At 30.8% G+C, this 27699-nt stretch overlaps 2 protein-coding genes across 2 annotated transcripts in view; one reads left to right on the top strand and one right to left on the bottom strand.

The window, feature by feature from the left end:
* Positions 1 to 1297: 1297 nt before the first annotated feature.
* LOC143045589 (cytochrome b-c1 complex subunit 2, mitochondrial-like) lies at positions 1298 to 19554 on the bottom strand. Its single transcript, XM_076218191.1, has 14 exons — positions 19420 to 19554; positions 12238 to 12309; positions 11484 to 11633; positions 10402 to 10466; positions 9493 to 9549; positions 8914 to 9050; positions 7819 to 7916; positions 7334 to 7493; positions 6521 to 6584; positions 4699 to 4840; positions 4006 to 4086; positions 3179 to 3255; positions 2004 to 2157; positions 1298 to 1605 (listed from the first exon to the last, which is right to left on the bottom strand). The coding sequence occupies exons 1-14, from the start codon at positions 19459 to 19461 to the stop codon at positions 1516 to 1518; spliced, it is 1389 nt and encodes a 462-aa protein (XP_076074306.1). The 5' UTR covers positions 19462 to 19554; the 3' UTR covers positions 1298 to 1515.
* Positions 19555 to 25977: 6423 nt separating this feature from the next.
* Positions 25978 to 27699, top strand: part of LOC143045590 (uncharacterized) — a 36912-nt gene continuing 35190 nt past the window's right edge. The window contains exon 1 of the mRNA XM_076218192.1: positions 25978 to 26119. Within this exon, the coding sequence (XP_076074307.1) occupies positions 26002 to 26119 (118 nt within the window). The 5' untranslated portion in view covers positions 25978 to 26001. The remainder of the gene's footprint in view (positions 26120 to 27699) is intronic.

Below are 27699 nucleotides of genomic sequence, written 5' to 3' on the forward strand. Positions count from 1 at the left end.
GGCTTCGTTGTTTACCTTTATATAACATAATTTCACTTTGGTTTCGTTGTTTACCTAAATACACAACAACATATTCACTATGTACTTGGTAACAGTTATTAATTAATTGAATAGAAAATATTATAACAAATATTATTGGATGCCGAATTGACGTCAAATGGGTGCCGATTTGACTAGATGCCAATTTTACCAGGTGCCGACTTGACTTGTACGTTTCAATTCCTCTGCGATCGTTTGCGGTATTTTCTTGAGAAAAACCTATTTTCCATCATCAAAGAGAAGAAGAAACTGCTTGAAAATGATTCTGGAACGCTTCATGATTGTTAAAATAAGTTAAATTCACTCAAAAAACAATTTTAAAACTTGCGATGTTTAAACAGGAAGTTTCAAAAGCACGTGTAAAAAAAGAAATTAACCGGTGAGAGTACGACTTTGAAAGCAAAACAGTTCCATCCTTTTGTAAAACAGTCTTTAATATACCTATCACATTAATGTTTGAAGGGTCTTAAGCTTATTCAAACCATAAAAGTCGGTATGAAACACCAAACGGAATGAACAATAACCGATTACGTTTTGTAGTTTACAAATTCTAAACTGGTTCCCGTCAAACTACAACACTTTGTCCGACTGTAGTGGAATACAAGCAGAAACCAGTTAGTTTGTAAACTGGTTCCTGGCTGATTACTACACAATGACCTCTCATGTATAATTAATGATAACACAAGCAGATTCCAGTTTGTATAGAAAATAGTAAATACGAAACCAAGCGCGGTAGGCAGAGAAATGTAATGAAATTCAGGTCGCCAGTTATGGAACAATGACTGCGTCATTTTCCAAAAATGGCTTGGACCCCAGACACATTAATACTAAGGCCAAGTAAATAAATATGTGTGTTTCCTATTTTCCTACAAACCATATATTTTAAACTTACAAATAGCCAACCTTAAAGTTTTTTGGTCATTTTTCAATAAGCACTGTTAAAATTAGAATTACACTTCCAAAGACTCAATGTAAAAAATTAATACAAAATAAAAAAAATAATCCCTATCTACCTACCCTATTTTTTTCAAATATAGGAAACACACTTATCATTTTATTTGGCTTTCTAGTAAAACTTTACCAAATATTAGTAGCATAAAGAAAGCACTTATTCTGAATGACATCTTATCAAAGAAACCCCTATTGGGTATTGACTAGAACAGTAAAACAGAGCCAGAACAATACCTGTCTCTCTTACTGTATTCCATACAAGGGAGACAACCAGCAGTTAACTGAATTTTTTCAATATATTACAAACTGAAACATCAATCATCTTATTTCACCGGTCATTTATAAATTAAATAGCTTATCCATCTACTAAATGACCAATTTTCATATAAAATATTATATCTCTTAACACATAAATAGTTAGGAACAACAAGTTCCTTTCATAGTTTCAGTTCACATTCTTCTATTTTTAAACACTGTCAAAAATTTTGCTAATGTCAGATCTTCACAAAGTCTATGGTAACATTTTTATTTCTTCAGTTCATCTAAATATGGTACTACTTGAAGATCTCCTATAGCTGCCATTGATGGTTTTCCATTTATCACTTTCTTTGCAACCTGTTAATATAGTGTGTAAAATTATTAGTTTAAATTTCTTTTAACAAAATAATAAAACTATGAAATTAACTTTCTAAAATGTACTTTACAAGAAACACATTGAAAATATATCTTCTCAAATCGAACACAAAATAATGTCTTGTATAATAGAGTTTGGTTTGAGAAGTTTCTCTTTCAATGTAATAAATGGTAACTATAAATTGATATATATTAAAAGAACTTTATGTGAGTATTCATTAAAGTAAAGTCAACCGAAATTTTTACTCATCAGGAATTGAAATACATATCTTTATTTAGAACAAAGTTCAGAACCATTCGACTCATTTTAAAATTTCGAGTCAACCGAGTAAGAGACAATAAGAGTTAACTGTTCTAATAGTGACTTATTTTCCACTTACACTAGTTACATCTGATGTTTGTACAGCATCAATCATTTTAAGTACTTCAGCTGAAGTTGTAATTTTACTACTGCTAATAGCTTGTTCTCCAAGGTCTAACAATACATTACTGCTGTCTTCTGTGTTCATACCAATGGCTGCCATTAACTGATTCCTGAAAAAGTTCAACGGGTCAGAAAATACTAGTATTCACTGCTGTTTAATCTTTAATTGTAAACATACTTACATTCACTTACATTTAATATTCTGTACAAAGGAATATAATGTTTCAAGCAATAATGCTCTAGCTACAAGGCTATAAAGATGACCTCAGATAATTTTTTTCTCTTCAAAACAGATATGATATGCAAGTATGAATTTGATTAGAACAAGAATGTGTCCTCAGTACACGAATGCCCCACTCGCACTATCATTTTCTATGTTCAGTGGACCGTGAAATTGGGGTAAAATCTCTAATTTGGCATTAAAATTAGAAAGATCATATCATAGGGAACAAGTGTACCAAGTTTGAAGTCGATTGGACTTCAACTTCATCAAAAACTAACTAGACCAAAAACTTTAACCTGAAGCGGGACAGACGGACGAACGAACGAACGGACGGACGGACGAACGAACGGACGCACAGACCAGAAAACATAATGCCCCTCTACTATCGTAGGTGGGGCATAAAAACTAAGGGTTTTATACGATATCAAATAGTTTCTTATTTAAGCTAGAAGAGAGCAGACAAAACAAGACAAATAAATAATTATGAAGAAAAAAAAATCATTTAAATAGTTTGTGTTGTTAAATTTAAGCAAAGTCACTAGTGTAGGATTTCAGTTCATGACTAATCAGCTGGACATTTGAGTAGTTCCTGTCATGCATTATAGCATTGGATATTAACAGTCTGATATACCAATCAGATCTACCAAAACTACCCATGTGATCAACTCTAGTTTCATTGAACTGTTTCTTGACCTTACTTCGAAGAGACAGATTTCATTATAAGTAGAAATACATTTATTGGTGGTTATGAGCAACCATACAAAGTAAATACATGTACCTTGAAGTTCAAAAACTGTAGAGAAGGAATATTGTGTTAGAGACACACATTAAAACTAATCCTATTGAGTTGACAAATTCATAAATAGAAAATAAACACTGTCCACATAACTTGCTGACATAATACTTACTTCCCTCGGACAACATCTTCATCTGTTACACCATTCTTAGAGACATTAGCAAATGCATTCATTGCAGCTTTTATTCCCTGTAAAGATAATAAAACAGTTTAAATATATCAGAGAAAACAATATCGACTGATTGATCAATGCTTATATCCAGCCTCAAAAACTAAATACATATTCAGTCACTCTAAATTCAGAAATTAATAAATGTATTTATAGTGTGTCTTTCTGTGTTGTGATGATATACTATTGTTTCAGATAAGGGAGAAGGTTTGGTACCATTAAAACATTTATCCTGCAGCAATTGTTTGCACCTGTCCAGTCAGGAATCTAATGTTCAGTAGTTGTTGTTTGTTTATGTGGTTTAAAAGTGTTTGTTTCTTGTTTTTTATATAAATATTAGATTGGTTTTCCTGTTTGAATGGTTTGGATGGATATTTTTCTCATTGGCACTCATACCACATCCTCCTATATCTATTTATGATTGTGAATCCATGACCTCTTGCAAAATGTGTTGAAATCTACTTAATATGATTGCCAAAACAACATGAATGAAACTTACTTCTGAAATAATGAATGTGAGTTTTTATTATTACAAGGTTCACAGGAAAACCTTTAACCATACAAAGATGCAGAATTCAAAATAAGCTAAACATTCTTTACACTTAATCTGAGATCAGAGCCTACAAAACGGCAGAATCAAAAGGAAAAGTTAGTTCTTTTTTTTGAAACTACTTGTGGAAGTAGGGAGATTTCAATAAGTTCACACACAATGCTACAATATATAAAATAGACAGCCATTAATTTTAAATCTAGCAAATCAAAGCAAGTACCTGATCCATATCTTTGGCCTGAGCACACAAATAAAATCCAAATATACCAGAATCTGTGTAGTTAGCATTTATACAGGAAGCCTGAAAAATACAAGTAATCTTTTGAATTAATGATTTAAATGAGGAAACAGACATTTTATTAAAGATGACAATTGATATCCTTAACTTCAAGTTAAATGTGGTTCATGGAAAAATCACAATTTTCTAAGAAGTACAATTTGAGATAGAATCAATGAGGCAGGGTGACATCAATAAATATATATGTTTTCAAATATGTAGAAGTGTTTGTTTGATGTGGTTGAACAAAACTATTTATGTAGTGTGAATTAAAATATATTTTCGTTTGCCATAGCATGAAGATGCTTCTTGCAAATAAAGTATTAATTCATTCATTCATTAAGTCAATTTTATGGGAGGAATTCGGATACCAACATGACAAACAGCTGACATTAACTTAGTATCTTACAAATCATTGTGTATTCACTGTGGCTACTTTAAAAAAAAATTAGCAAGCATAAATTATCTAACAAAGTTACTAGTCCATGCTATCTAAAATAAATTCTTTGTTTTGAAAACTGCTGAACACTTTCAGAAATTAAGTGAATACTTTCTAGCCAACTACTAAACCACAAACCCCTTCCCCACAAACCCCTCTAAATTGTGAGAAGAATAAGAATTACTAATGTTACTTACAGCAAAAGGATTACCCTTAATAGCTTCTCCTACACCTTTACCAAGTCTGTTGACTGTAGTATTCTCACTGTATTTCATGTGAGAGCCTGTTCCCATGATCATCTGTAGGACACCTACTGCATACAAATCTTTGCTGGTCAAACTGGAAACAAAACAGACTTTAAAATACTGAATGTTTATATTTTGAGTATGTGCATGTGTAAGTTATATTCATAGAATAAAATGTGTTCCATGTGGTGGGTTGAATGTGAATTGATTTATTCCATTTTCATTTAAAAAAAAATATTTTTATGAAATATAAATCATGAAATCCTCATGTTGCTCATGCTTATCTTCAAACATACCAACATGCCTAGCATTTTATTTTACTGTGCTTATCCAATAACCTTTGCGGTAGTGAATTACCTATTGCCTGACCAGTTTAAAAAATTGTCAATACAAATTGTCCATTTAAATTGTACAATAGGTATTGTGAGCTATTATCAACAGGTGGTCATTTAACTACCTGTAGATTTACCTGGTTTGTTTTTGACAGAGCTAATTTAAATGAATGATAGCTAGCTTGCTTTCCTCATGTCCAATGTCCTGAATGGACTATTCTATTTAGGTATGGGACATTTTACATTTAATACACTATTTGTTCTTTCTAAAAAAAATATTTATTGCAAATTTATTTATTTTGCTTACAATCACAAATAAATCATTGCTGGTAAATCCCACTTTCATAATGAAGAATAAAGCACTGAAATTTCTATTCACTAATATAAGCCATTTGTACATTTTTTTTGATAAATTGAAAATAAATTTTTAACAGTAATTCCAATTGAAGTAGGTCCTGAATATTAAATGAAACTTAGCATCACTACTATTCCATTTCAGGAATTGTAATATAACATATAATGGCATTAGAGAACACCAAGCCACACATAATTCATCTTGTAGAATTATTCACAATTAGATGGGCTATCCAAAAAAATCAATTTCACAAACACTTTAATTCCATATCAGGAATTAGAAACTTAAAATACATCCCACATTAAAAACACCATGAAGCAAACATATATCTACTTTTTTTTATAAACTAAATTCCCTGATTGAAATTTCCATCTTGACTATTTAGAGACACAAAAAGAAATGGCTTAAAATGTCCCATATCTAAATAGAAGTCTATTCTGGACATTGGTCATGATACATGAGGAAAGCAAGCTTGCTATATATGAGTCATTTAAATTTTACCTTTTAGGAATAATGAAGATTTTTTACTGGGTAGTTAAATGACCACTTGTTGATGAGTTCTCACAATACCTATTGTACAATTTAAATGGACAAAATACCACAAAGGTGATTGGATACGGACAGTAATTGTTTTCTGAATTGTGTAGTTATTCTTGGAAAAGCAAAGAGAATAAATTCAAGTACTGATCTTATTACCTGTGGTAGATAGAAACGAAAAATAATGTCTAAATATATTTGTGGTATGGATTCTGTTCATTGTTGAAGACCCAAGAGTGAAATCCCTTTATTTTGACTCTGGTGGGTAATTGTCTTATTGACATTAATACTACAGCTCCATATTTTCTACTAAATGATTAAGTTTTACACTAACAGCAAAGATTAAAATCAAATTAGATCATATTACTACAAAATGAATATTGGAGCTAAAGGTTCAAATGTATGTATGATTTACACAAGTCATAGCAAGATTAATTGTTTTCCAATGTTTTTATATGTTCTTTGGTCACCATGTGATTAGATATAAGCTCTAACAAATGTCAAAAATTTCTATGAGTTCAATACTAAAGTTCTTATGTATATTTATTACCTTGGGCCTTCTGTCACAACTGCTACATGTGTCATTGGTTCATCAGATGGTAATCTAAGATTATCTGTAATAGAATAGACAATCAGTAAACCTTTGCTATATATATATAATGTCAATTATTAAATGCATCCCTTTCAAATTGACTGCATTATCATCAAATTTATAGATGAGTAAAAGCTGAGTATTTAATAACCTGCTAAATTGTTGAGTAGTCCTATACGAAAGAATATAAATTATAAAAGATAGTTGAAGGTCTAAGACGTTTGTCCATGGCAGATAGTAAAGTAAACATGAAAAGTTCACATATGTCCTTTATTATGAATGATATGAGCATATTAACAATTAATTTGTACAAGGGCTATTGCAGGAAGAAATGAATGGGAGGGTTGGACACAACAATATATCTTTTTGTGTTGTATGTTGCAACTCCAAAAAGTTGTTTTCCATAAAAAAAAATATACCAACAATACACAGGAGTAAAAACATATACCAAACTTTTGATAATCTCTCCAAGTTGATTTATTTTATACCTTTAACTAACATGAAACTGTTTCCATATTTTTTTCTTGGTATGAAAGTCCTGTGTCCTTTTGTTTTCACAAAAAATAAGATGATTTAAACACAAATCAAGATGATGCCATCAAATGCAAGCAGTTGCTAAACATTTCAAATGCCTGTGCTACTTTTGAGAAATATATAAATACTTAATTCAATATTTTAATGAGGCTACACCTTAAAATGTTGTTTTTTTCTCATCACAATTACACCCAAGGTAACTGGGAGCAGAATACATTTTGTTGAAGAATATCTTACCGCCATGATAGACTGCTTTTTGTGTCGTGACAGTAGCACCTCCTCTATTGGGACCTTGAACATAGGCCTTTCCTTCTTCTACCAGCTGGTCATGGTCCACACCTAGTCCAACTAATGCCATTCTGTCATTTGTAAACATTTTACTGTGGTAACCTTTCAACTAAAATAATAATACAAGAACATTAGTGTACTTGCTTACCAGTTATTTAAAAAAAATAGATAAAAAGAATGCACATGTAAAAATGTCCAGCCTGCTATACTGATAATGTTTGAATTTTATGTTAAGAGTCCTTAAAGTAAAGTTTTTACTACAGATTTATAATAAACTTAAAAATAAACTTATGAGCGGGCTGTCTACATATTCAATTATACAATTGTTCTATTTCTTTTACTGTATTTTATCTGTGTCATTTGGTCTCTTATGAAGAGTTGTCAAATTGGCAATCATACCACATCTACTTTTTTATATTAACATTATAACTTACTTGATCAGGTTGAAATTTGTTAACATGATAAAATGGGGAATAAAGTGATCTTCCTAAAGTATCCCTGTAAGCAGCTTCATGAATCATTTCCATTAATCCTGAAAAATAAATAAACATACATAAAAAACAACCTAAAGAACTGTGATAAAAATTGAAAGTGTTATACATGTTAGAGTAGAAGCCAGGTCACCTGTTCAAGTTGTTCTTTATTTCCATACTAGGGTCGGTTGTATTCATAGATGGGAGAATTGAAAGCTTGTATTAATGTACTAAATCAGAGTATATATATATATATATATGTTTAAATTTAAATCTCTTGTTAAAATCAACCAAATTAGCTTATCTGAGTTTATGTTCAAATAAGATATTACTATTTGGCTAAAGGCCTACAGAAATAGCATATGTTCACTTAAAAATATGACAATCATTACAAATGAGGAGATATGAATAAGAACTGCACTAAATTGTAAAACTTATGTTTTAATAAGAGCTCTGAATTACCAAGTATAATGTAAAGATGATAATTTAAACTCTTGGTTAATGAAACACAACCAGAACAAGAATGTGTCCATAGTACACGGATGCCCCACTCGCACTACCATTTTCTATGTTCAGTGGACCATGAAATTGGGGTCAAAATTATAATTTGGAATTATAATTAGAAAGATCATATCATAGGGAACATGTGTACTAAGTTTCAAGTTGATGTACCTTTAACTTCATCAAAAACTACCTTGACCAAAAACTTTAACCTGGACTTCGCACTATCATTTTCTATGTTCAGTGGACCATGAAATTGGGGTCAAAACTATAATTTGGCATTAAAATTAGAAAGATCATATCATGGGGAACATGTGTACTAAGTTTCAAGTTGATTGGACTTCAACTTCTTCAAAAACTACCTTGACCAAAAACTTTAACCTGAAGCGAACGGATGGACGGACGCACAGACGAACGGAGGCACAGACCAGAAAACATAATGCCCCTCTACTATCGTAGGTGGGGCATAAAAATAGTTTTTATGACTTTGCCTAGACAACAAACTACCAGATTTTCAGAACAATAGAAAAGTTTAAAAAAATTGAAATTACTCACTTATTTCAGGATTTCCAATCATATTAGCAATATCAATAACCATTTGTTGCTGAACAGTTCCGTTTTCTACCTGCCATGCATCATATAATGGATTTAATGCTACATCTCTTAAAATCTCTGCTGTTTTACTCTCAAATCTATTTAAATACACAAACATTTCAAAATGATTTATTCACTTTTACATTTGTTACATATTATTAGTAGCATAAGATCCAACATATTTTAGATCAGATATAAACTAACATTAGTATCACATGCTGATAATTAATTAGATATGATATTCAAATTTTCTCTTCATTTTATTCAAAAATTCCTTTACTTCATAATTTTTCCTTTTTTGAAAAGGAAAGAAGACTGTTCCTGATAATGCTAAAAAGTACACCTATTGGAGTATTAATTGGTATCAGTAAAGGTCAAATCACTGTTTAATATGCAATTTTCAGTTTAATAGTAAATCTGACTGTACAACATGGATACACAGGAATATGCTTAATGGATAAATACAAAAATCTGAAAAAAATAATTTAAAGGTCAGAATGAATGCATGCCCAATTGAAAAAAACCCAATAATGTACTTACAACTGATTTCTTAAGGCTTCTGCACTGTATATCATATACTCTCTTGTACCAGTACACCTGATATATAAAATAATATATAGTGTTATTAAATGGGTGTTTTCATATTAATACTGTAATATGTTCAAATACAGTGGTATTGGCTAGAGGTGAGATTCAATATGCCTGCACAAAAAGTAAATGCTTGAAATAAAAATAAACGAGAACTTATCAAATTCAATCAGCTTGAATTTTATAATATTCTGTCATACATTTATCATATATGATTATTAAACTAAAAAACTGAGTACCATTTAGCAAAGTACAAGTTAGACTTATAAACAACTCTTCATTATAAATCATGTATTAATCTAACCATCTTTATACAATTTGAAACTGCATCTTAATACACTTTGATTAATAGATAAGAAAAGATACAAATATTAAATATCAACAACAGAATCAAAGAATCAAACTATAAAAAATAAACAAATGTATACACTATCCTGTATGCCAGAATTTGGTAATTAAACCAAATGTTCATGCTACTGCAATTTACTATAGAATGAAACAGCATATCTAAAATATTATTTTTAACACATCTCAATCATTGAAAAATACACCATAATACATTGACTAAATACCTCGATTTTTATTTTTGTGTCTGAAATGAACGAGTTTAATAAAGCATAACCATCAATGCATACAAAATACTAGTTTTGCATCTTGAAAAATTAAGTCTGATGTTAATTTCAAGGATGGACAGACAAAACCATAACACTATTTGTTTTGTAAGAGAGCTTTTAATTTTATATGTCTTTTTCATGATGCCGATTAAGCGGTGTATTTATTTTGAAGTCACTGAATCAAATACTATTACTGATGTGTCAATACTTCTTTAGCGGAAACTTTTTAACAGACATTTAGTCTTACCCCAAGTTTCCCCCACTTTCCTCTACTGCTCTGACTAAGGATGTATCTAACCAATTCAATGTGCTCTGAAAATAAACAAACCAATTTGAATGTAACTAGTTCATAAGAATACACAGTCTGAAGTCTTCATGTTAAGGAAGATATAAAAAATCAAAGTGCTTGTAAGCAATGAAGGGTAAAGATTGTGTTAATTTATCAGTGGGAAGTAAAATTAAATATTGCATTGTCAACAACGCTTTGGTTGTAGTTGATTCAATTAAAAATTCTGGACAATGGGAGATAACTCCAATTTTTTAAGATGACTTTTATCAATAACATCATTTATATTTCTAGAACCGATATAAAATTCTGCACCTTGTAAAAGTTAAATTATTTTATTGACAGGTGTAACATCGTTTTGTGACTTTGAGTATCTGAGCATTTTTTACATGGAGAAATTTCTGGAAAAGGATAGTATGTATAGAATGCTATGATCAATGCACTATATTTTTTTGTAACAAAAAGGTAGTGATAAGCCTTGGAAGATTTAGATATCAAGTCAGTAACATAGAATTTTGTACCAGTTTCAATATTTTCAATGACTTGAATATCAGCATAATAAGTTTTCATAAATAGTTGGAGTCTCTTGACTCTGAAGTCAAGTATGTAATGGAAATATCAAAACACAACACAATAAGATGTTCTCAATTACAGATTTGATTTTTGGTGTTTTACGCCACTTTTTAGCACCACATTTAGTCTATTTCTTGATGGCCAGTTTTTATTGTTGGAGTAAGAGACATCTAGAAGACAAAAATAGTCTAGTTTTATCAGGTATTTTATATGCATCTATTTTGTCTTTTGTTTTTGTGGAGTATTCTGGGTTTCTGCCTTTATAACATTTACCACACATTTGCTTCATTCAAAGTTAACATTCAATTAGCCAAATGCTATAAATCGAACCTCCATGAAAAAATACTTCTCGCTACATTGAAGACCCATTGGTGGCCTTCGGCTGTTGTCAGCTCTATGGTCAGGTTGTTGTCGCTTTGACACATTCCCCATTTCCATTCTCAATTTTATTCTAAAACAATACTACTTACAAGAGTAGTGGCATTTCTCAAAAAGTGAGTAACCCCAGCATCACTGTATGACTCAAACCTTGAGCCAGCATTTACTACAAGTGCTATTTGGGAGATTGGGGAGTTATTTTCCAATGATGCTACTGTCAGTCCATTGTCTAGTTTGGTGACCTGAATAAAAATTAAGAAAACTTAATAAAAATATAGTTCAAATGATTCAGTGTAAAGGTTAAAAATTATGTGTTGCAGCTAAGCTGATTTCTTAAGGTATAAATGTTAAAGCTATGTAATAATTCCTATATTTAAAATATTGGAATAAAAAAACAAAATTCAAATCTCTGGAGTTTTTTTGCAACAAACAAAAAGACAAAATAAAATAAATAAATAAATAAAACATAGCTCCTTTTCAATGTCACTTACCAATGATAGATATGTAATTACTTCTTAGGAAAGACAATAAAATAATTTTTTGAAAAGTAAATAAACACAACCATCACCAAAATCATTTGAGTTAAAAAGTAAAACTAAACATTGCTTTTAATAAGAAGTCAAAAAAAACTATGTGAATAAATTTTAAAAAAGATGTTCATAAAAAGTAAAAAGAAAAATATAAATACAGTTAAAAATTATTTAAAATTGTTTTAAAATCTGTAGCTAACAGATATACTGCTATTGACTTTCATTTCAACTTAACTTTCCAATTTAATCATCTATTAGTTTTTTTACATTTATAATGACCATCATACAAATACAAACTATTGACAATTATAAATACCCTCGGTGCCTGTTTGGTCAACTGTGCAGATGAATCTGAGGTGGCTGTTGCACTTGTTCCATATAGTCTAGCCTAAAAAATTATAAATAATATACCATATATATATTCTGTAAACATGAGACAAACAGAAAAATCTACATTGTAATTTTTTTACCAGCAAAACTGATGTAGTAAAACCTGTATGACAAATGCAATGTATTAAAATGATTCATGATATGATTCATTTTATTTTTACTTCGCAATATGGATTATACCTCTGAAGTGTTGTCAATATATATAGAATTTATCATCTAGATTATATTACAACAAAGATGATACGATATTTCTTCACTCAAGGCTGTTAACTTTCACATTTAAACTAAAGAGTGAGGCTTTCCAAGCTTTTTAAATGTAAAATATAACTGATTTCCAGAAAGTATCATTATCTAATGTACATATATATGGAGAGTACTCATACCACATCTTCTTATCGAAAAATAACTTTAATTATATTAGTTTTATTCTTCACAGCCACAGGCAAATTAACAATGAAGGTCTTCTGATTGTTTTTATTTACAGTCATCTTCTCTATCCATTTTATCATCTGAATCACTTTCTCAGATTTTAAAAGTATAATTTGTTGACTCCTTTGAAGGGTTTAACTTAAATCACCGATTATTTGCCAGGGATGGCTCCATAAACAAATTTAGTAACTACATGAAGATTACCGCTTAAGTTTTAAAATGAATTTTGGAAACCAGTACCAGAAATTGGCATCGGGTACAGCTATTGATCCATGCACAGTCTTCACGATGAACTGCAAAATCTACAGGCCCAGAGCTCAATTTTTGAAAATTTTTAGTTAGATTCTGTTGGCTTGTAGATATGATTTTTACAGGCCCGAGAGCAATTTTACCAGCCTGGGCTGCCACTCATCGTGAAGACTGCATGTAAACACTACTGGAAATAGTTATGGTACATCTATAAATTACCAAAGTAAAAAAATGCCAAAATATGCACTGCAACAGATGTTTTAACATCAGTCATCAGGACTGGCACTAGCCTTCAAAATACTGGTCTGAGTCTCATTTTGGCTAACAGGACCAACCATTTTCGCGAACTCTGGTATTACCTTCAAGAGCTCATAATATAACCCCAGTCTCAGAACTTCTTAAAGTTCCTGATTTTGACTGTTACCAAATAAATACATCAATTTCATGAATTTGTATTATACTCCTGGACATAAAATATATGGGATTTATACTAGACATTTAATTTCATATTATTTGGACATCGTTGTCAATTTAAGATATTGGTGACATAGGATGACAAAGGGAATAACATGCAGTAAACATTAAATATGCTCTTATAATATACTAGATTATGGAGTGTGTGTCCGAGCGAGAACTGCTCTAATTCATTACTTCAGGAATATTTATCAAAAAGTAGTATTTCAATATTCAGCCCCATTCTACTATTTAATACTGATAGCGTTTGACATTTTTAGCCGAACAAATTTATCCAATTTATATAACTTCAATTATTGTATGCTGGTTCATATTCTGGACGCCAATCTTTGCTCCTTTATTATATAATTCACTAACAAAACAATTATGAAGCTTAGAAATGGAAAATTACTAAATACTAAACTTGTTCAAAGGGTATCCACACGTCTCAATCTTCAAAATCGGTTATCTAAAAATACTACCATCGCTAACATTTTTAACAATAAAAATCGTGGTTACCCTTCTATCGATAAGTGTCATGCCAAAAAATGACTTACATGTCCCCGTCTTTCCACCAACAATACGGTAAGGTCCACGTTTAATGGTCGCACATTTTCTTTAAATTTTGAAACTGATATAACTTGAAAAACAAACAGTATTATTTATTTACTCACATGAAACAAACCGGGGTGTGGTATTCAGTACGTAGGAGAAACTGGACGATATTTATCTAAACGCACTCAAGAACATCTGTATCGTTTTAAAAGACCCAATAAATTCAAAAGCATTATTTACCAACACCTTAAGAAGCACAACCATCCTTTTAAATATTTAGCAGTTCAACCTTTAGAAGTAGTAAATAAGCAGCCTGGTGAATCGCATTCAAAGTTTGTACGATCACGGAAAATAATTGAATTAAATTGGATTAAAAAATTACAGACAGTTTACCCTCTCGGTCTAAATGATAATATCATGGGAATTGGTAATATATCTAGAACCAATTCCGTTAACATTTTGGATATAGTTTCTAAAACTGTTCGTAAAAAACGTTCTCACGGTCGTAGAACAAATCGCAATCAAAGAAAATTTCGGGCCAATCATACCAATATTTCGGACCTAATTTCTATTTCAAAAAACAACGGCAGACATTATCTGTTAACAAAACTCTGTTCGTTACCGGTTAATAAGTTAAATAAAATTTTGGAGGATTGCAACACAATTTCATATAGCAGTCCTAAGTATGAAATTGTTCAAATTATTATGGCATATTGTTATTCTAAATAATAATCAGTATTTTTAACGACCATTCTGTTAAAGAACAAATTCCTGGATATTTTGACAATACTGAGCTACCTCTCATTTGTTATATTTACAAGAAATCTACCCGGAAATTTGTGTTTAATTATAGTCAATTGTGTAAAGATGTTAATATCAGTGAAAATACACCTACTTCATGTAATTGCAGTAATTCCGAATATATTTATGCACCCATTTCCCATGTTATAACAGGAGATCTTAACATCGTTCAAGACCGAGAGTTAAAATCATTCCTCAGTAAAGGACCTAAATATCGTCCCCCGTCAATTATTAATTGGAATGAGTGTCGTAATATCATCCACGACTCACTCCATACTTACTGTATGAAATGGATAAAACGGGAAAAAGCTGACAAAAAATCTTTGGATTCTTTTTTTAATTCAGTAATGAAGATAGTTGATATATGTATTCAACATTTTAAAGAACATTTTACTATAAACAATAACCACAATAAACCTATTTCTCGTATCAAACATAAACTAAAAGAACTAGCCAAGGAATTTGTTTTTGTCCCGGCAGATAAAGCTGCTAATAATATTATTATTGTTTGACGTAAATTTTACATTGAGGTTCTGAAAAAGGAAATCACCAATTCACCAACATTCCAACTGACTCCATTTTCAGAAAACGAAATCTGTAACAAACATAAACTTTTAGCCACCGATTTACAAGCAGAGCCAAATACAATGAAAGTCCCAACTGTGTATTGGCTTCCGAAGCTACACAAAACCCCTTACAAATATAGATTTATTTCGTCTTCAAGCCATTGTTCAACTACTAAATTGTCTATTCTTCTTACCAGCACACTTGGTACAATTAAAAACCTGATAATAAATTGTTCAAATAAGGCCTTCGAAAATAGTGGAATAAATTACTTTTGGAGTGTCAAGAACTCGTTGGAAGTACTTGATAAATTGCATGCTTATATTGGTGATTTTGAATCGGTTCAAAGTTTTGATTTTTCTACCCTGTATACCACATTGCCTCACATTCTCATTAAGAAAAAATTCACACACCTAATTAAATGGGCATTCAAAAAATCAGAATGTGAATATATATGTTCAAACTCTTTTAGGTCATTTTTTAGTAGCAATAAACAAAAAAACTATGTTAATTGGACATGCTTTGATACTATATATGCCCTTGAATTTTTACTAGATAACATTTTTGTTCGCTTTGGAAATTCCGTATATCGTCAGATTATCGGAATTCCAATGGGGACTAACTGTGCACCACTTATTGCGGACCTGTTTTTGTATTGTTATGAGTTACAATTTATGACAAAAATAAGCAAAGACCCATCGAAACAACATCTGATAAACAAATTTAATAATACTTTTAGATATTTGGATGACATTTTGGCTCTCAATAATGACGACTTCAGTATGTATATTAATGAAATTTATCCTGTTGAACTTACTTTAAATAAAGCAAATACTAACAATGACCACTGCCCTTTTCTCGATCTTGATATCTATATCACTAATGGAAAGCTGAATACTAAAATTTATGATAAAAGGGATGATTTTTCATTTCCTATCGTTAATTATCCGTTTTTAGATGGTGACGTTCCCTTGTCACCATCTTACGGTGTTTATATATCTCAACTTGTACGATTCGCTCGTGTATGTAACAATGTTTTAGATTTTAACGAGAGAAATTTGTGTATTACTGAAAAATTATTACACCAGGGTTTTCGATATCACAAACTAGTCAAAACATTTACTAAATTTTATCATCGGTATAAAGACATCATTCGTAAATATAGCTCAACATGCAGACTTCTAATACGTTCAGGTATTTCACATCCAATTTTTTATGGTAATATTCTTTATAAAGCACAAAGGTGTCAGTATTCACCTCAGAAACTTACAAAACCTTTGAATAGACTTATTAAGAAGGGATATAATTACGATACTGTTGTCAAGTCATTAAAGATTGCATATTTTGGCGTTAATATTGAGTCACTGATAAGGTCTTTGCATCGGAACTAAACACATTTATTCTAAAAACAGTTCTTGGCATGACACGGGTTATGTTCTTCTCATATATGTTATGATGGTATGATACTAAACCCCTAACGGGACGGATTGTGCCTGATGTTCATATGATGAAATCATAATCTTTCAGTCAGTTTAATTGAAGTCTGGAGCTGGCATGTCAGTTAACTGCTAGTAGTCTGTTGTTATTTATGTATTATTGTCATTTTGTTTATTTTCTTTGGTTACATCTTCTGACATCAGACTCGGATTTCTCTTGAACTGAATTTTAATGTGCGTATTGTTATGCGTTTACTTTACTACATTGGTTAGAGGTATAGGGGAGGGTTGAGATCTCACAAACATGTTTAACCCCGCCGCATTTTTGCGCCTGTCCCAAGTCAGGAGCCTCTGGCCTTTGTTAGTCTTTTATTATTTTAATTTTAGTTTCTTGTGTACAATTTGGAAATTAGTATGGCGTTCATTATCACTGGACTAGTATATATTTGTTTAGGGGCCAGCTGAAGGACGCCTCCGGGTGCGGGAATTTCTCGCTACATTGAAGACCTGTTGGTGACCCTCTGCTGTTGTTTTTTATTTGGTCGGGTTGTTGTCTCTTTGACACATTCCCCATTTCCATTCTCAATTTTATCGTAATTAGACTGTCATGATTTATAACAGTGAAATATCTTGCCAAATACATTGACAGCAATTTTTGATGCATGATGATAAAATTTGTATTTGCTAAATATCCCTTGTTTGAGAAGATAAGAAAATCAACTGATTTTGACGAATCACCTGAATTTATTTTTCTAGGTAACCTTAAAAGGTAGGACAGTAGTGGTTTTTCTTTTGACAATATATGAATAGAATGTGAAATACTATATCTCACGATTGATAGTTTAGATTATTTTTACTGATAACCGCTACAAATTTCAGCTGAAAGCGACTATAAATACATCTATTCAACATTAAAGGTAGCCAAAAAAAACCAATTTACTCCCGACAGTAAAGGGTGTTCCTAGTCAAATTTCAAGTCGTCTAGTCGATCACTTTCTAATTAAATCCTACCCTCATTATCATTAGCTGCGGAACCGTAGCTCTTAGGTCCTTATGTTATTTTTTAACTATTTGCGGACAATAGAGCTATAGATTTTTCCTATTTCAAAACGTTCGGAATTGCGACCCAGGTTCAGGTCGCACTTATTTCCCAAAATAATATTTGTTTATAATCCATGCAAAGCTTGTCAATATATATAGTTCATGTCGTTATATATTTTTCTAGGATATGACGTACCTATTTATATTATGTTTGAATATTCATTTCCTTAACACTATTATCTAATTATTTCCATTTGTATACATTCTCTGCCTATTTTGTTCGGCCATATTGAATCTCGTCGTGACGTCATGAAAATCAAGAAAAGATAACTCTTATAGGAAAACACTTGTTGGTTTGTTTACATTGTTTTTTATTTTATTTTCATGACATTTTGAATGAAAGTACATTTAATTAAAGTAAATACTAACGGAAATAATAATTCTTTCAAGCTATTTAAATAATTCGTATGTATTAATGTTGTAAAGTCTTAAAAACACTTGATTCTAGCTTTAATAGAAATAAGTAAACAAACCAACACTTGCTTTTCTAAAAGAGTTATCTGTTCTTGTTTTTCATAGGCGTTCCTCCCTTCCAACATAGGAAATCGGGGATATTTGAGTTATCTTTTCTTGATTTTCGTGTCCTCAAGATTAGATTCAATATGGCCGAACAAAATAGGCGGAGAATGTATACAAATGGAAATAATTAGATAATAGCGTTAAGGAAATGAATATTCAAACATAAATAGGTACGTCATATCCTAGAAAAATGTATAACAAAACGAACTATATCTATAGACAAGCTTTGCATGGTGTAATATCTGCGATTATTCTGGGAACGTCACGCACAAACCTTCGGGACAATTACTTGTTACGTAACGTCGCTACAGCGATACCAATTGTATATTTGTCAGCCATTATTAAATTACTATCTGAACCATCAAGTCTTGCTCCGATCTTTCACATGGATTATAAACAATATTATTTTGGGAAATGCACCTTATCTCTAATCCCGGCTGATCCGGCCGCTTGAACTTCTGACGCACACAACAATCACATTTCCATTGTGGCGTCAGATATTTTGCTTTATGACGTCAAAATTTAACAGGAACCTGTGTGATTTCCAGTAATGCCTAATGGCGGACAAATAGCAATAAAGTGTATTCCGAAAGGTTTTGAAATAGGAAAAATCAGTAGCTCTATGGTCTGCAAATAGTCAAAAAATAACATAAGGACCTAAGAACTACGGTACCGCAGCTACATTTGTACATTTGTACATTATCATATACTAAAATTAAAGTTGAAAATTATAAAGTGATCACATAGAATTTCTATTAACAATTGCTAGATTAGTTCGAGGAACGTCATACATTGCATGCATATAATAAATAGATTCCAAAAATTCGAAAATATTGTCAGATTCTTAAGTGATGTTAGAACTTTATCTACTATTTTATAAATGGTTCGGTTATGTTTCTAACGCCAAGGTCAACAACTTTTTTGTTAAATTTTGCCAGATGTACAGCTTTTTTTACACTGTCCCAAGGAAATTCGTTTACAAAATGAAAAGTGTATCATACTTTCAGAGATCTTAAAAGACGTGAAGATGTTCTAGATGTCATTTTTGTGATTAAAGCAGCAAAACAGCGAGTATTTTCGCCTGCTGGAAATAAGAAAGGGTCACGTGACTTTTGTAGTTATTCCCCCTTACTAAAATATGGAACACATGTATAACTCTATTACGACCGTTGCATATTTTTTAGATTTGTATTGGTTTCAAGAAATTTCAGTTGAAGAAAATTAAAACATATCATGATTTGAGAATCATTAATCGCATCATTTTTAAATTAATTGCTGGCTCATTGAGAAACGTGTTTATTTCTTTTTCATTTTGAGATGCCCTAATTTTATGGATCATTCGGAAAATTTAGGAATGCTAGTCAATTCGTTCCAAGTCCGATCCGTTCCAAACCAGTTCGTTCCAGATTTGGACAATTCGTACCAAGTCAATTGTCAATTCGTACCAACTGATTTATTTTATTATTAATCAGACTTAATAATTTGTTCCAACTGATTTAGTTCATTATTAATCAGAGTTAACAATTTGTTCCAACTTTATTATAATGTTTGTGTTCGTAAATCACTGAATTTGTGTAAATCAACCCACTGTTCATGGCAAAAATTGTCAATTCCTTGTCATTTTTTTTTATGTATATTTCATATAATAGATCGTTTTCAATCAGTCTAAACAATTTGTTCCAACTTTCTTTCACTGTTTATGTCCGTATATCAATGTTTTTGTGTAAATCAACCTATAGTTCACGGCAAAAAATCATCAATTTCTTGTCAATTTTTATGTATCATATTTTATGGTTTCATATTAAAAGATCGTTTTTCAGCAATATCTTTGAAGGCTTTTATGGTTCGATTTATATGTACAATATTTGTTTATTTAGACATAGTTTTTTTGGGTTGTCTTTGTTTTTTCCCTTTTCTTGTCAGCTTATATCATATTTCGGGATAATCTGAATCTTTTGCAATAAAAAAAAATAAGTTTTAGGTTTACAAGTTTATTTGATATCATGTCATTGACACATATATATTAATAACAAGATATAACAATAACAATTCATTGATAATTGTTCAAAAGTCTTGCAGTTTTTCAGAAAGTTCTACTAGTCAATGGACGGCACAACGATAAGAGCAACGGATGACATCAGCTGGCTTACTGTTAGTTGCTGGATTCTGTAGCTGTCCCACAGCTCCATCAGCTTGGACTGGGACCTCTTTGTGGCTGTGAAGCAATGAAACGTTTATAAAAAATTGCAGTTTTAACGTGAAAAAACAACATTAACTTTATTTTCTTTGCACATAACCGTATACAATAATTCTACGGTTCTTATTCCATGTAATTATTATAATAATTGCAAAATTAATCTGAAATTGCTTATTGTCCAGTTGCAAGTATTTCATATTCATTTAGAGGGGAAATGCACATAATTCTGGAGTTTAATTAATCGTTAACTTTGTTAATTATTTGTACTTATTAACTCAAATGATACCTTTTATATTTATTCGAATATTGGTTGTTTAGAGAAAAAATACAAGTTTTAATGGGTTTTTTTCAGTTCAAGTCTAATTAATTAAAATATCTACACTTTTCATTCAAAAGAGGGTGGGAACTAATTCTTAATTTTGTGAGAATTCAATTAATTAATCAATTGTCAACACTATAAAACAATATAAATATTTTAATTGTAATGTTTAATTTGTATACTATAATAAACTATTCTGATTCTAATACCCGTAATGGGATAGACGAAGACGCATGGCATACATCATGATTATACCCGTAATTGGATTAACTTGTGACACGCGTATGGGTACGGGTTTTTCTACAGACTTGCCGATTTGCTACCGTACCAATTGTTGTAAGTAACTGTTATTTCAACATAAACAAACAAAAAGCAGCATTTTAATTAAACGAAAATATTTATAACCTTTGTTGATTTTCGGTTAAAATTAAGTGATAATTAAACAGCCGGGAATGTCAAGGAAGATGACAGACGAAGACGCATGGAATAGATCATTAAACATCATGTTTATACCCGTAATTGGATTAACTTGTTATACACGTGTATTGGTTTATGGTCTTGGCACGTGCATGATAAACTAATAAGATATTGAATCGGAATCTGCATGTGTTCCTTATATATCGATAAAATTTATAAATAGATAGTATATGAATGATTTTTTTTTAAAGCAAATATATGAACCTTAGAATTTTGACATTAAAAATTTAAATTAACATATTTGTCTGGAAAAGAAATTAATGAAATGGGCACATAAAAATCAACTTTGGGACGTTCGGCAGGGACAGAATCAGATTCAAGATTCATTGGAGTCTCACCACTTGTAAAACATATAATACAATTATCATAGCATATATATATACGTTTTATAAAACAGTAATTGTATAAATTAAACTACAAGTGCTATTCTGTGAATAATCATGAGAGACAATAGAATCAATTAAAGGCAAGCAAAATATGCTAAATACTTTTAGCTGGATATACTGATATATTGGGTCTCCTTTTATTAACACAAGATATATAAAAAGAACTAAAGTAAGATTTTTTTTGTTCAATCAATAATGAAAGTGAAATATTGAAATAATAACTCGCTTTTAGCAGCCAAAATGATTCAATTTTTTCAAATTAATCGAAGAAACATTAATAACTACTCATTCACTTGCAAGTGAATAAGTCAGACTCATTAAATCCGTATTCATGTGAACTTCAACTTAACCCCTTTTTTGGCTAGAGATTGACAACGCATGCATTGTACGTGAACTGGTTATTTAAAGAAAAAGAATGTCAACAATGAAAGTAAATGTTTTACATTATTATAAATCAAAATGAGAATTTGTGTCAAATCGGTGACCACGAATTATATAGCTAGTGCCCCTTTAAAGGACAACCAATGGGTAATAATATGTTTGGATAGGTCATTCTTACAAATATTTTAAACAACGGTTTCATGGTAGAACTAAAAAAAAAATTACTTTTTACGCTTGAAACATCACCAAAGTGTAGAACACAATGCATTATGGAGTAAGGGATTTGCTCTCTGTTGAAGGCCGTATAGCAAAGTTATATTTCTGGGGCATTTGGTGCCTTGTGAACAGTTGTCTCATTGGCAACCATACCACATTTTATATAAGGCACCAAAAGCTTATACGGCCTAGCCAAGATCAGATGTGCATTTCATATTGGGTCTATGTTATAGGCTTGTAAAGACAAGAAGATAAACTTTACATAAGTAATACATCTTTGAACTGAAGAAGAGAATGTAGGGCTTCACAATGAATATCAAATATTATGTATAGGTGTTACCGTTTTGAAAAAAAAAACTAAAATACACGCTGAAAATGGGCAAAATTTCACGTTATGTTGTTTCATTTAAAATTTCGCTGTTTTTATCATTTGATAGTTAATAAGTGAACTTAATTTGAACTACATTATAGGTTCACTGTTATAGACAATTTATTCATCTTTCTTTTACTGGTTGTTGCAACAAAAAATCTTCAGTGGTTACAAAGTTATGATAAAAAGTTGAATACTATGCGCTTGTTATGCAATTTTGTACTTTTGATTTTAGCTTGCTCAGTGAAGTGATAAAAGAGAAAAATAAATCAAATTTATGCTATTATGTGTTTTGTTTTCTCTTCTAGTATATACATTATAAAAAAATACCACATTTATCAAAATTGCAGTACCCTAGCTGGAGATATATGCCATCAAAGTTGAATATACAAATAAAGTGAAAAAATGTCTTGTCCGTAGGCATGCATTCCCTAGTAAACTGGAAGCATAATTACATTAATGTTACATTGCTAAGTTCCTGTTCTTTTGTAGATATGAAAACACTACTAATATTTTTTTCTACCATCTATTAATAGAGGAAAAAATTCAAAAATATGTCAGAATGTCTTGTCCGTAGACACATGTCTTGTCCGTAGACATGTCTTTTTATCAATATTGCTTGGCTTCATGGGTCTTAATAAGTCCTATGTGTTGTTTAAACTTAGAAATATCTTATTTTTAATAAATAAATGGTAATTTAAGTGTTCTCAATTTTTGTAAAATTACTTTACAGGAGTGGATTTTAAAAAGTGTCAGATTATCAGTCATAAAAAGCAAACCTTATTTTACTCCAATATTGTTTATTCCAGTTGCTGCATACCTTAAAAGATTAACTAAATCAAATGAAGAAAAAGTATTTCTCTCTCTCTAACTTTCTCTTTTGCATTTCAGTATTAACAGCAGATGAGGAAGTGTCTACGGACAAGACACTTGTACATAACAAGTATTAAATTCAATTATATGTCTGCTATGGAACTTAAATCTTATTTATAGGTGATGAAAGTTATCTATTCAAATTAAAACTCAGTATTTTCAACATAAATATAGTCACAATTAATTCTAACAGATTTTTTTTTAACTGAAATTGTCTTGTCCGTAGACATCACCACAATATATTTGTATCCAATTTCCTTGAGTTCAGCATAATTTGATAGGTAAAATGTATGTTATTTTTTCAAGAGAACACATTCAACTATGTCAAAATTGAGTTTTAATAATAGTTTGATTGTTTTAAACAGTCAGATATATGGATTTCAGTTAAAAGAATGTGTCTTCATTTTGGCTTAATCAATAAATTATTGAGATATGTAAAGAATTGTGGGTACATTTTTATATTTTCCAAAATTTAAAAAACACAACTTAAAATTTAATTAGTAACTTTTAATCTTAACTTTAACAATCATCTTTGAAAGCATTTAATTGAATATCAATAAAATGTCTTGTCCGTAGACATTATCAAAATGTATTTGTTTCCATTTTCCTCGAAGTTAAGCATCATTTGATAGATAAACCTGATAAAATGTATGTTTTTTTTCTTCAAGAGAACACTTTCAGCAATATCAAAATTAGGTTTTAATAGTTCATTTCATTAAATATGAATACAATGTCTTGTCCGTAGACAAAACATATAAATTGTATTGCTAAGTTTGATTGTTTATTGTACGAATATGCATCAAGTTATTTTAATGTTCTATACACCAAAAGAAAGGTTTTTTTTGGAAGTTTTGTTATCTATAGATAAGTTTAGATACAGTTTTATCGGATAAGATTAATGATCAAAGAAAGCTACTGTTGTTTGAAATAACTGTGAGTTAAACATGTTCTTGTTTTCAATTAAAATGTTTGATATTCAATAATTCAAAACATATTTTGTTGTCTTTGTCATTGACCAAAAATCTGACACTGGTGACAATGTCTTGAAGGCAACCATTAAAGAAAATTATACAGTTTTTAAACACCATTTATTTAATAAAAAAATTAAATATTTCTTCCAAAACTGGATCTAATTATATAAATGCTTCTAGTGTTAGCCTAACGATGGCAATTTTTCATAATTTAAACCATTTTTGAACCAAAATATCAAAAGAGTTTTTCCCTGAGGTGATACTCATTTTTGACTTCATGTGAAACACAAAATGCACATCTGATTGTGGCTAGGCCGATAGCGAATAGAAATGTAGTTTAATTCGTCACCAAGAATATCTAAATTAAAAAAAAAACTGTTAGACAATGCTTACAGTAGACTATAGACTATTATTATATCGATCTAAAGAAAACAGAAACAAAAACAATTTAACTTACCAGTTCCACAGGTTCTGTGAGTCCAAGAATCACATAAGTCACAAGACAAAGCATGTTGGCGAACACGAACAAAACGATGACAAACAACACACGAAGATTCCATGATGGAATGTAAAAACAATATATGGAATTAGGAATCTTTTATAGCATCTATGTTTCATATGGTTTTTTTTATTGGTTTGGAAGAAGTTGACCTATCAAAAATATGTATTCTATTTTCCACACCTCCAAGCCCACAATTTTGTTTCTTTTGTTTTTTATATTTCTTTGAAGTTACTTTTTTCGGTTTCGTACAGGAAACTGAGTAAAATTTTATATTGTAAAACATACACAACCGGTGCTAATGAGTAGTAACGATGCACGTAAGAAAAACATAGTGAATGTGGTATGGCTTTACTTATTATTAACAAGCGTTTGGGACCCAAGCTATGACCCAAGCTAAGTGCGATATAATTCTTTTGATGACTGCATAAACAACTATTATGCGCACATCATTGGAATACAATAATAATCAATTATAATGATAACGAATTCTTTGAAAATAACACTAGTTAGTAATTTGTTCATTTTTAAAATATTAAATTGTCATGAAATACTTAATAATTAATTATTACCAATATATCATACCCAACGTCCGTTCTTCCCAATTAATAAATCATAGATTTCTTTTAAAGCTAATTTTAAGTATTTATTTACATTATATATATAAGTACAGCATTATAAATTGAAATAATAAGGCTATGCAAATGGTTATTATTGTTTAATACTGTTCTTGAATAAGTTGGAACGAACTGGCAAGTTTTGGAAAAAGTTGGAACGAATTGTCCAAGCAATTTGGGACGAATTTGTTGGGACGAATCGGAGTTGGAACGAATCATCCAGATACCAAATTTAGCGCCATTTTCGGAAGTTTTCTGTATTTATCATTACCAAGAAATGGATGACCATGTGAAAGAAAAAGTCAAACTTGTACTTGAGGTTTTACTGAATTCAAGTACCCAAATTAAAGATGATACGTGTTTGAACAAACTAATAGACCTGTTGAGAACGAAATGTATGGTATACATAGTTTCAAAAAAAGATCAATTGAAATTTACAGTTTGTTGTATACAGCCTTCACTATTATTTCACTTAGCAGTCTAGATCATTCTAAGGCTAACTGTCTCAGACAATTAGCTATAGGCTGAGACAAATAGTATATCTAGTATACTTTAGTCCCTGTAGTATACCTGTCTCTAACCAAGGGTAGAGAAGGCTTGAACATAGCAACAATGTTTGACTGAACCACTATATGATCAGTATATGTGTCTGTCTTTATTTGTTATATGCCTGCAAAATTAGTGGTCCTTGCTCGTTTTAAAATTTTTAACTTTTTAAAATTTCATAGAAAATTTGAATTTTTATGGTCAAACATATATTATGCATGTGAAAATACTTGAGAGACTTGGAAAATCTTCTTGGGTAGATCTCCTGTAGCTTGCCATAGGCGGATCCTGGGCCCCCCCTTTCTTGGGAAAAAATTGGTTGCTTATATAGGGAATCACTGAAGCATGATTGTAGCCCCCCCCCCCATTAGGTCAGTCAGCAGGCCCCCATTACAAAAAGTTCTGGATCCACCACTGCTTGCCCATCTACTAGAACTGCTATTGTATGAAATTGTTACAAATGTTTGTGGTCCCATTTTCTCTCCAAACATACAACATGTACTTGATACCATTGGTGAGAACTTCTTTTGTACTTTCAAGTATTTAAATGTATCCCTAGCATGACATGTGTATTGCATGGGAAATTGACCTAGAATGGACTCGCGTTATAAGGTAACTCATGTAGCCCATAATTTGATCAAATTAATACACATGTCAACTGAATCGTGAGAAAGAAAGTTGGAAATGCAAACGGTGTGATACCAAATAAGGTTTTTGTAAAAGAATATTTCATATTGATTAAAGATGCATAAAAAAGGATACACAAATAAGTTTTCTTTAATCAACACAAGTGGATCAAGGGGGCCTGGGGCCCCCTTTCTTGGGAAAAATTTGTTGATTATATACAATGATAAAGGGAATCACTAAACAAACTGGCGTGGGTCCCCCCTTGTGTCAGTTAGGGTGCCTCCCTTATGAAAAGTTCTGGATCTGCCACTGATTAAGATATTAAACTAATAATGTATGCAACAGAAACTCATTGAAGATGAGAAACATGTTTTACTCAAATGCCCTTTATATTCACATGCAAGACAAGAGGTTTTTACTAGAGCAGTTTCTTTTAATATTGATTTTTTAGACTTAAATGATGATGAAAAATTTATATTTTTATTTACAAATGAAAATTTGTGCTTTTATTCTGCCAAAATCTGCCATGATATTTTAATTCAAAGGAAGAATGTTTTATATAGATAAAAAATGTTTTGTATTTTTATCGAGCTGTCCTTTTTATGTAAAAGTCTCTCATAACTCTTTTGAGAGTGGTTCTCGAATGTTTTTAAGATTGTTTTGTACTTTTAATTAAAACATGTTGTATATATTGTATTCATGTTTGTATTGTACATGTAGAGAGGTGAGACTATAATAAAATATTTGATTTGATTTGATTTGATTTGGAATGTAGATATTTTACTCCGGAATCTAAATTGAT

This window comes from Mytilus galloprovincialis, chromosome 9 (genome assembly GCF_965363235.1).
Source record: "Mytilus galloprovincialis chromosome 9, xbMytGall1.hap1.1, whole genome shotgun sequence".
NCBI classification, from domain to species: domain Eukaryota; kingdom Metazoa; phylum Mollusca; class Bivalvia; order Mytilida; family Mytilidae; genus Mytilus; species Mytilus galloprovincialis.